We start from the raw sequence: 11,890 nt of genomic DNA on the forward strand, positions 1-11,890 counted from the left end.
GTCAAATCAGATTATTACATTCATTGTATTATAATTACTTTAACAAGCAAATAATGATATTTTGTCCCACCAACTTAAAGCAGGCCAGGTCAGCACTTCACTGGAACCTGGTGGCCCACTTCTTTATAAGCCTTTTAATATTTTGGATTTTTTGGAAATTTGTTACTTGGGCAAATTGTACCTCCACACCAACATGTTGATGCCCACTGCTGGAGGTTAACGTCAGCCTACAGGCTATACTTGTATTAATCTGTAAGTGTGTGTATGTGTGTGTGTGTGTGTGTGTGTGTTAGAGTCAGTGTCTCAGAAGGATGGGCTGTCTCAGACACAGCTCGCTGCTCCCAGATACGATGGGCATCTGGCTCTCCATGTGGAAGCGCACCAGGTGACCGACGCTCAGGAACACCTGGTCACGGGTCCGCACCTGATCACACACAAACCAAACCATTAGCACAAACAGCTTGGGGTGGACAGGAGCCCTTCTGCTGCTCCTGCATGAGTAGAGGACCACAAACAGCACACCTGTACCTGTCCATGTGGATCAACCAGGAGCAGGTGCCTCACGGTTGCTCCCTCCATGCCGGTGAGTACATACTGGCCAGAGGCAGAGCTGCTCTCCCTGACCAGGAAATCCCCGCTGCAGGACAGAAGAGACTCGGCCTGTTCTCGCCCTAATCTAGGAGGGAGGAGAAAGAGCATCTCAGGGGGAAATATTGTCCTTTTTACTGCACTACATTCACCTGACGGCTACAGCAATTAATTTCTCTGCAGAATAATGCTTTCCATGCAAAACACACTATAAATTTGTAATTACAACATTACAACATAAAGGTTTTGCTGTTATGACATTGCTACTTTTATTTAAGTAAAGGATTTAAAGGACCATACCAGTTATTTTGCATGTTTAGCCTAATATCTGCAAAATATACACTCTGACAACAGCAGGATCTGAGCATTTTCCATTGATTGAACAGCATCAAATTCATGAGCTGTGTTGGTCAGTAAACCTCATCTAGAAGACAAAAAGCAGCAACGCCATGGAGATATTGAGAATATGATGATGAGGTTATGGCCATAAGTGCTGGTTGTGTGTTTCTCTCTGTTCTCAGTGACTGGTCATCCACACCTGTGACTACCTGGACACTGAGGACCTGGAGGAGGATGCAGACAGCGCCAGCTCACTGCGTGTGCTGTTGTGAGAGCCACTGTCTGTGTGACAGCTCGAGTTGTTGTGTCCCCGAATCGATAGTTTGACTCCCTTTGGAAGGAACAGTGCTGGTAAAATGCCTGATTGGTATTTGGTTTATAGTTTTCTCTATGTCTGTTGTTCCTCCTCACATACCCTGGACTATTTTGGGAATGTAACTGTTGACTGTTGAAATTTTATCGTTTTTGATTGAAGGGGAAATAAAAATTGTGTGGTAAACTCATCTATTTTCCTACATTTTGAAATTACAGACATGTACCGCTCCCCTCTGACCTTGGACATACCTGATTGCAGGAGATAGCAAACACACTTAAACCACAATACCTCTAGAGTACTTTGTGCTTTGAATACTACTGACAGGAGGAATTAATGTTGGTCTGCAAATTCAACGATGAGGAGCTACCGAGAGAATTCACTTTCTGCGCTAATGATTGCTCTTGTAAACGATCTCTCTGCTGGGAAAAAGTGAATTACCAGTCCCGTGGTTCATGAATGGTGATGGCTTTATTAGCCACAGAAGCAGTACATTATAAGTTGGGTGTTTCAACCAAAAAAAATCAAATTTGAAAATCAAAGGATTTTGATTACATGTTGTGAAATCTTTTGTACCCCTGCATGATTTGCGAAATGGTTTGTTGCAATGTAAAATGTGGATAAATTCTAGTAAATGGGCCAAACATTCAAAATCACTGGAGTGGTCCTTTAATTAGTTTTTCTACCACTGATGTGTCGAGGGTTGGAGGCAGAAGAAGGTAAAGAAATTCACAATGTAGGAACACTGAGGCTGACAGACAGACATGGTTGTCACTGATTGGCAGAAATATTACAGTGATCATGATGACCTACCGGCCGTGGAACCAGTCTTCCTCCTTGATCAGATCCCGGATCAGTTTCGCAGACAGAGACTGGGAGTTGCAGCGTTCAGCACTGATCTCAGATTGCACTCTCTCTGATAAAGAAAGATACAGTGTGATAGAGGACGAAGGGCACACACACTGTAGATACACACATCTCTCTCTCAGGCACACACACACACACACGCACACACTCACACTTAGGCGTAGACTCATCCTTAAGACTGGGCTGGCAGTGTATTGATGACTTTTACCTGCAGGTGGAGCTGGAGCCTCTTCTGTGATGGAGCAGTTTTCATACAGTGAAACAGGCTCTGAGGAGCAGTTCTGCAACAACAACAACAGATGAGTCATACACACAAGACGGGTCTCAGTGAGAGAGAGTGTGTGTGTGTGTGTGTGTGTGTGTGTGTGCGTGTGTGTGTGTGTGCGCGTGTTTGTGTGTCACTGTGCATGCACGTTATTTGATCTATTTGTGTGTGTGTAAATGTGAGCCTGTCTGCATGCTAACATGTGCATATGGACATATGCTTTTTTGCACACCTGTGTGTTGATGATAGTGATGAAGAATAAGACATTAATTTATTTTTAAAATCCTTTTCACACAGAACCCCTGGCACACCACTGAATTACCACACAAAACATCACAAAAGTTTCCAAATGTTCAGCACTAATAGATGATTTTTCTCAAACCTTTTGTATCCCAGCATTCTGTTCATTTGTATCCTGTGTGATCCGCATGTCCTCTATCCCACCAAGAGGTGGCGTTTTTCCCGGGACCTCATTGTAGTAGTCACGGAAGTCATTGTGTCCACCTTCCTCTGTGGCTTTATGGTCCTTTGCGTTCTCCTCTAGGCTCCTGCTGATCCTCGGCACTGACCTGCACGCAGTCCATTACCAGACATTCAGATTACCGAGGTAGGAGCTGTAGATTACCTGCATCAGGCACATGCACACATGCAGTACTGTACACACACACACATGCACAGATACACACAAAAACACAGACACTAGGTCCATCGCTCTAATAAAAATCATGGACTCCACTGAATTACTTTACAAAGTGTTCAGGGGCCTTAGGACACACACACATAGACAAATAATCATCAAAAATCATCAGATAGTCCAAGTATATAGGTTTTGCTTCAACTTTGAGGGGCTAGGACACCCTCTAGGCTCAAAGGCCAAACTAATTCCTCTGTCTACCCCCAAAACTACTCCTGCCACTCCAGTTAACAGAAGGCCGACCTGGGTAAGGCAGGGAGGACAGGGGGGACGTGTCCAAGAAGCTGTCGGAAACGAGTCTCAAAGGCCTGACCGATGCTGTTGATGACCTCACCAGCCTGACCTGGGGCACACTCCAGGATGTGGCACGCTGCAGGAGACACAGAGAGAGGGACCGAAAGAGAGAAACAAATTTTGTTCATAAGAGTAAAAAGGTCGAGCAGCTACACTGCGATTGCACTATGATCTGCCATGTCCTGCAAAAGATTCAGATTCGGTAATAACAAACCTCTGCTTGTGATAAACAAAATGTTCGTTTTTCTTTTATTCAATTTAGAGATCAAATTTTTGTTACGCAGCAAAACAGATTGGGAGGGGCGCAAAACTATCAAATTATCCCCTACCTCTCTGGTTGACAGGGTCCTTGGCAACATAAGCAATGTAATCTGCCATGTCCTGCAAAAGATTTGGAGAATAAAGAAAGCAGCATGATTAAATTCATGCTGCGTTGTGTGCCTGTGCAGAGGAGCGGGTGTGGGGGGTCAATTTAAAATTTCAGTGTTCAAGTTAATGAAACAGTGTTGCCACAGCATCTGCCTGACATGTCATGCATAGGTACGTACAATATATTCTCTTTTATGTTTATCAGAATAAGACAACAAGCAAAGCATTCTATATGTTGTAGTTTTACATTGCAAGAACTAGAATGAATCAGGAATATTCCAACATTTTGGGCAAAATCCCCTTTTCCGACTTACCCAGACTGAGACGAGATGTTCGATACCTTTTTCACTTCTGTACGTCCAGTGATACACAGTGTAAATAAGACAGCATTGGAGTTTCTGTAAGGTTTATTTTTTCACTTTGAGAGAGCTAGGCTAATGGCTGCCATAGACTTCAAGTCTTTATGCTAAGCTAACACATAATGCTACCCATAGGAAGTGAACCACTGGACGTACAGAGGAGAAAATGGTATCAAACATCTTGTCTCAGTCTGAGGAAGTCAGAAATAGGAAAGGATTTTACCCAAACGGATTTTACCCAAACGTTGGAGTATTCCTTTAACAGTCAAAGTCAAATTATATTATTACATTCATTCATTCTTTAAGAATAACACCAAGCACATATATTGATCATATTGTTTTCTTTCTGTGTATGTGAATGTGAATAAACTGGTAATGTTGTTGTCAAAGTAATCATGTGCAAGTTGACTAATTGCCAGTAGATCGAGTTGGGTTGTGGTATGTAATTTGATTGAGGACAGTTTCATGACATACATACACAATAGAAGTTCCTAGATAGTCATCACCCAGCTTGTGTAAAGGCTGCAACACACATGTATCAATTGGATCAATGGCTCCAGGATACTAATTTAAGAGTAGAGTCAGCAGTAAGGCCTCAGTCGCAGATTGATGGTAATTTCCTCTATATCCTCCATGTGTCCATGCCAACTGAGTTCTAAACGAAGATTAAATTAATTAGATGAATGAAGATCGCATCAATTAAGAGGCAATGCTGACATTCCCTCCTGTAGCTTCACCAATGTTGCACTCCAAGAGGGAAACTACACTTGCCTGTTAATGCCAGTCTCTGCATTGTGTTGCCTATAGTAGCATGATCTTACAGTTTGTGTCCAGCATTTTAATTCAGTCTTTTTCTCTTCTATTTATTGTCGCCTATAGAAAAATGTAATTCAGTATGAATAGCCAAAACTGACGAAAAAAAATCTCCATCTCCATCTCCAGCCTTATACTGCCTTGCTTAACATATTTATACTCGTTCCCACAAATATCCTGAAACAGGTGCAACTGAGGATAGGATTAGGATTATCTCTTCCCACTGTCTGATTTTTTTCACTTGAGAGAACCAAGGCTTGAAAACTGAATATGTTATTAAATGATTTGTTAAGATAGACCACTTTGCAGGCTGTATTCTATCAGCGGGAAAACTGTGGGAATGGGAGGGGATAGGAAATAAAGCACATATGAGTATTGTGTTTGAAACTGAATTTGTGCGGTGTAAAAGCTCATGGAAGCAGAATATACTGGCTTGGATGCTTGTGACAAGTTACAGGAAATGATTTTATGTTTTGTAGCTGCTTACAACAAATCCATTATTAGATGTTTGCGATAAAGCTGGAGGGCTAATCAGCTTTGGGTTGAAAGAGTCAGTTAAAATTCTCTTCTTTTTTGTGGGTTTTTGTGAGTTGATCATTATGCAGTAGACAGGAAATGCCGCTGGGAGTGGTGGACTGCAGAGCTGACCCATGCATCACTGATTCAAAGTATAGAAGGAGGAAGTGTTGTGGTGAGAGGTGGGAAATGACTCAACCCTCCAGAAGTGGCAGCCAACCAAGTGGTAATCAGCCTAAATCAAATTTCAAATTATATATATATACATGTGTGTGTGTGTGTGTGTGTGTGTGTGTGTGTGTGTGTGTGTGTGTGTGTGTGTGTTTCTCTGCCTGCCTATTTGCCTGTGAATGTGTTTGGTACATATGTACGGCTCAAGGAACACACCGGGTCGCCTCCTGACGCAAATGAAATGGACTGCATGGGGTGGTGGGCGATCGTCTGAGGGGAGAAGAGTAAGAGAGAGAGAGAGAGAGAGAGAGAGAGAGGCAAAGTTTTTCAGTCAGTGTGTGAGTATCTCACTCATGCGACAGATCAGTGGAGACGTGTGTGTGAGACGGATGTGTCACCTGTAAGGAGCGGACTGAGGTCAGGGTGACACTGTCGGAGGAAACTGTGAGTATGACCCTGCTGCCAGAAAACTGCAGGTGGGTCTGACCCAGAACAGCAGGCGGGGCCTTGCATAGAATACAGTTGACAAAAATCATTTTTAGTTAGTTGTCATTTTAGTTGTGTCGGTCTTGTGTGTCTTGAGTGTGTGTGTGTGTATGTCTTACCCTTTTATTTTTTACTGCTGTCTTGATTCCTGATGACCTGTTACACAGCCTGCTGATTGCCTCCCTGTGCATCATTCAGGCATACAGCAAACACAAGTATGCACACACACACACACACACACACACACACACACACACACACACACACAGACAAGCAGGTTATACACAAACAGACACTCATCCACACAAATGCACACAATCACCCACACACAGAGCAAACACAGTGATCCGGTAGCCTCTGTTCACATGTGACTCACATGTGAGAATATTAGCTAGGAACCTTCATTACAAACGAGCTCAGCAAAGTCAAAGGAAGGGAATCTGTCATCACATGAGCAGCAATAGTACCATGTTATGTAGCATTACTCGGTTTGTTTTTGTAATTAGCTGCCGTGAGACTGCCCTTTAAACCTCAAGCCAAACTGAAATAACTCGATCAAGAAGAGTTTCCACTTTGACTTTGGTAGCAGAGCAAGAGGTGAGCTCATCGACACTGAGGCTCACACTTTAACCAGGTGAAATAGTGGAATAGTGAAATAGTGATGGACACACTAAGTGGCCAAATAATGTGCTGAAGTTGATACTGCTAAACACTCGCTACAAATTCTAATAAATAAATAAATACATAATTTAGAATAAACTAAACTAAAATAAAATAAAATGTACCACTGATCAAAAACTGCCACACAGTTATGTATCTAGTGCCAGTAATATTATTTAATATTACAGTTATGATAGTAACAGTAATAGGATATTTTGCCATGGTTTGTCCACAGAACAATGAGGCTCAGGTCAGGGGGGTCTCATGGTCAGAACTCTCTCTCTCTCTCTCTCTCTCTCTCTCTCTCTCTCTCTCTCTCTCTCCCTCTCTCTCACACACACACACACACACACACACACACATACACACACACACACACACACAAACAAAAGTAACATTATCTCACACTTCAGGAAGCAAGTATTTTTTCCTTCCTTGAAAACAAATTGCATAATGATGGAGTCAGGTCCCCCCCACCCCCCACCCCCGCCTCTCTCTCTCTCTCTCTCTCTCTCTCTCTCTCTCTCTCTCTCGCTCTCTCTCTCTCTCTCTCTCTCTCTCTCTCTCTCTCTCTCTCCCTCTCCAGAGGAGTTTGTCGATCATTATGAGGAAAATCACTTAATTGGATCTTCTACCCCATCATTCAGCAGTGTTGTGGTGGACAGAGGTCGCTTTGTAAAATCTGGGTTTTGGCATCCAGCTCTAGGATGTCAACATCAAAACATGAAGAGAAAGCCCCGATTTATGAAATACTACACATTTAACTTGATTTCCCCTTTTGAATTATCTGCGAATCAGTCACATGACTTGGTTGGAAAAATAAAAGTTTAGTGTTCCGCGAATTCAGGATATAGTGAAGTATTTACCTCCTTGCATGTACAAGCATCAGCATCACTCAGGCTTAGCTGCATCATAATTAGGATTGTGTTTCATATTCTGCAGCTTGTGGACTAATGCATACAGAAGCAATGGGAATGTGTGTGTATCTGTGTGTGTGTGTGCATGTGTGTGTGTGTGTGTGTGTGTGTGTGAGGGGGGCACTCTTACCGTGTGACTTGCATTCTTGTGTCAAAGTCCAGGGCTCTCATGGACTGGGTCACCTCGACACTACCCATGTACTGAGGAGACAACACAGGACGGATTACTAGACCTGGGCAACACTGATATTACAACAACATCATGATATAAGACTAGGTATCATCTGAGGTTTTGAATACTGTAATATTGTGAACAAGGTTCATTCGATGTAGACTTTTTAAGACCAACACTAACTCCATTTTTTTTTTTTTTTTTAACTGAAGCTGCCAGTTATAATAAATAATTATTATCCTTACATTTGAAAACTACCTCACAAAAGTAGAAAACTGTTAGGCTACTTGAGTAATCTCTTTGAATAGAGAAAATGAACAAAGAGAATATCACCAATGTAAAATATAAATTTGAGAGAGATATTGTCGAGCAGTATATCATATTGGCGAGGTAAGACATGGATATATCTTGATATCCAACATTCAAAAACAAAAACCAAAAGGCAGATATCAGCCCGATATATTGGTAAATTGATAAATCTGTCTAACCCTAATTGTGATAGAGAATAAGTGTTGTCTTTTCCCGGTTTTAAAAGCTGCATTACAGTAAAGAGATACAATTTTCTGAATTCATGACACTGCTCTAGCAGTTGTATTATTTGTCCCTACATGCTTGGCCATTATATCCACGTTACTAATGAGTGTTTTTCAAGAATATTTTATGAAAGCACCAGTAATCATTCTTTCAATATTATCACAATATCAATATCAAGGTATTCAGTCAAAAATCAAGTGGTATTTGATTTTGTCTATTTTACCCAGCCCTACTGATTACACTTTCTCAGAGACAAAATAATATCCATAATATCCATATGCTTCTCTTTAATGTGCAGTGTGTGCTGACTGGACATGTGTATGCATTTTCAAGGGAAACATGTGAACGGGGAGGGGTGTGGACCGTATTTGCACACTCCTGCTAATTTATGCAGCGCACCAGGATACACTCGTTGCAGGTCTAATCCTATTGGCCACAAGCCTCATGAGGGCAGCTCCTATAGGCTGGAGGTAGGATGAGTAAGTCTGCTGATAGGGCCCATATTCAAATCAGTAAGTGTGTGTGTGTGTGTGTGCATGCGTGAGGGTGTGTGTGTGTGTGTGTGTGTTGTTTATAGAGGGCAGTAAGTCAATCCGTTGTCATTTCCATCAGTGGTCAGCTCACAGACCCTGCTCCTAATCACCCGTACAGACAAACCTCCGGTTCCAGACAGCATGGGCTCTACTGATACCGGATACGTGCACAAACACACACACACACACACACACACACACACACACACACACACACACACACACACACACACACACACACACACACACACAACCGGAGCGGATCTAGAGAGGAGCACAGAGCCAGGATGAGTCACTACTGCCTACACAGGAAGCTCCATCTGAGAGGGAGGGGGTGAATATGGGAAAGTGGATGTGGTGGTCTTGAGAGAGGACAGTGTAAGTCCGTCTCTCTCCCTCTCTCTCTTTGTGTGTGTGTGTGTGTGTGTGTGTGTGTGTGAGGGAGAGAGTTCAGTGTATGAGTTTGGTACACCCTTATCTTTGTCCACATGCATCTGTATGTGTTTCAAATCAACCTTCTTGTTCTGGGATGCTAAATAAAAGCTGTGTACAAAATGTGTATTTAAGTGAGGGATCTCAATCTCTGAAGAATTATGGTGTGCAGACAAGCACTGAGACCTCCTTGAGCTTCTCAAAGTCAGGAACATCCAAATCAAGTAACTCAGCTCCACATATGCTTATGTGCCACTCACTAAACAACCAGTCAGACTTGTGTTTGGGTCCAGCAAAGTGTGCATAAGCGCCATATGCACATGTGGTGACACCCACCTTGATGTGATGGTGAACCACTCTGTTCTCCAGCACAACCATAGCACTATCTTCTGCTGCAGAGGAAGCCTTCAGACAGGATGGACCGCCTCGGTGTGAACACAGAGGACATCCAGGGGTCCAGGGAAGGCTGGCCATCCTATGCAGAGTGATGGGTCTCTTGGTGCGGTGCAGTGCTGTGTCTCTTTGCTTGTGGCTGGTGCTCAGGGGTACAGGAAGGGAAGTTTGACTACAAAGTCTCTGATTGTGTCCCGAGGCCCAATCAGCTCTGGTCAAGGACCTGTCAATGTGTCCATCTGTGGTTCTGTCCCCAAGTCTGGTCGCCTGTCCCCTCTGGCCCAACAGTGACACAGGGCTGTGTAGCCGGATGCTGGCTATGCGGGGGATGAAGCTTTTCAGGGTGGACGGTCCTTGGTCCGGGCCGCTCTGAGGATCTAGCTGGACAAGGTCAGAGCCCAAGCAAAGCTCACCCTTTAGGGGCAGCGCTCCCTGGGGTTGATCCTCCAGAGAGGTCTGTGAATCATTGCGCAGACGGCTGTATTTGGTGCGCTGCAGCATGCCTGTGAAAAATATAGGACGCATTATAATATCGCACGCAGTGCAGGGGGGTTTATTTAGGAATTTTGTGGCTGTAATGAGCAATGAGCCACCTTCAAAGAGTCCTGCCTGTGCTTTGAACCTGGGTAGGGTCTGTTCTCTCATAGTCTCATAGACCTGGGAAAGGAGAGCACTGGGACAGATACAGACGATATTGGAGAACCAATCTGGAATTAGGCTGAGTAACAATTATAACTACACACCGTGCACAAGATTGTATCTGAGGACTTCAATTTCTTAACTGCAGAGACAGCAGGAAATGAAATTAAATGAAAGGAGAGGAAAGGACAGGAAAAGAAAGGAAATATGCATGAAACACACAAAGTTCCTGTTTGTAGTCCAGTTACTGAAGTGATCTCCCTGAGAAATTATCTCTGTTTTAGCATTACATGTATTGCGTCCTGGAGAGATTTTTAGACAGAACAATATGGTTGGTGGTAATCTAACTCACCTGTGTGGGATGGGTGATGTCCTGTGCAGTCTAAAGCCCAATCTGCTCCGGTATGGTCAAGCTGTGTGAAGTCCCGTCCTACTGACCCATACACTTTCTCATTCTGTTTGTCAGTCAGGTTTCTGCCTCTCCCTCACTCTCCTGCACACCCCGCTAAGTATCCTCCCCTCTCTTTATTTCTGAGGCAGAGCAGACTTGTGCAGCTTTCATGAATGAACTTTCTCCTTTTTTTTATGAATGAGAAGCCCTCTTACTCCCCCCTCCCTTTCTCTCTCTATGATTGTGCATGCAGATCAATGTGTGAATGGAGTGGTGGAGAGATTGACAGACAGCCCCTCAGGCTCTCTCCCCCCTCCCCCATAAACTACCACCCAATCAGAGGCAGGCAGGGTGAGTCATGCTGCACACACTCATACTTACACACTGAGGCAGCGCTAATACAGTACATGAGTGCTCTCTTCCTCTCTTTGAACATCAATTGCTTTCCCAGTACCTTAGAGATGCTGTTCAGGTAGACGGTTTTAACCTGTTATTTGGCTTTGCTCATCCCAAATGCTTTTATAATAGGCTTTACTACCTGTGGGACTTAGCTCGCTCCGATTTTTGGTGATAGTTCAGGCTGACCAGAGTTATCCGGCATTTCATAGTGTATCTAAGGCATGTGATATTCAAATGATCTGCCTGAACACAGAAGAGGAAGAGGAATGGGCTGACGATATTTGCATTTCCGCGTGACGATTGCAATCAGGACAGTGGACCAAGCGCTCACTTAAGAGTGCTTTACATAGTTATCCCTACCAGCATACAGTATATCATCTCTTATCGGATGAGCAGGGAACAGGCAATATACAGAATTACACACACTTAGTTCTGATTAATTACTGGTAATTAATGATATAGTGAACAGAAAAGAATTTACATAGTGTGAGAGTGTAAGAGGAAAACCTATTCCTTGCTTAGATATTTAGCGTTTACACACAAAACACAGCTACTGCTTGGTAACTGCTTGTTGGTAAGTTCACAGAGCACATGCTGCAATGCAAAGACTGAGACTGGATTGATGCTTTATGCCTTGCAAAGTACATAAACTACACCGTTTTGTCTCCTCCTTGTGGGTGGGCCTTGAAACTGCTTGTGAGCCCTTTTGAAATCGGCATCAGACAGATGAGGCAGCAGTCAAATGA

The 11,890-nt window shown here is 43.4% G+C and overlaps 1 protein-coding gene across 1 annotated transcript; it reads right to left on the reverse strand.

Annotated features, from left to right (window-relative positions):
• Positions 1-247: 247 nt before the first annotated feature.
• LOC115354016 (SHC-transforming protein 4-like) lies at positions 248-9,723 on the reverse strand. The gene is made up of 12 exons (XM_030044159.1): positions 9,659-9,723; positions 7,782-7,852; positions 6,194-6,257; positions 5,987-6,094; positions 5,805-5,858; positions 3,690-3,741; positions 3,310-3,436; positions 2,755-2,941; positions 2,316-2,388; positions 2,054-2,156; positions 529-676; positions 248-424 (listed from the first exon to the last, which is right to left on the reverse strand). Exons 1-12 carry the CDS (start codon positions 9,698-9,700, stop codon positions 296-298), a joined length of 1,158 nt encoding a protein of 385 aa, XP_029900019.1. The 5' UTR covers positions 9,701-9,723; the 3' UTR covers positions 248-295.
• Between the last annotated feature and the right edge of the window lie 2,167 nt (positions 9,724-11,890).

The sequence above is a fragment of the Myripristis murdjan genome, chromosome 3 (assembly GCF_902150065.1).
Source record: "Myripristis murdjan chromosome 3, fMyrMur1.1, whole genome shotgun sequence".
Classification (NCBI taxonomy): domain Eukaryota; kingdom Metazoa; phylum Chordata; class Actinopteri; order Holocentriformes; family Holocentridae; genus Myripristis; species Myripristis murdjan.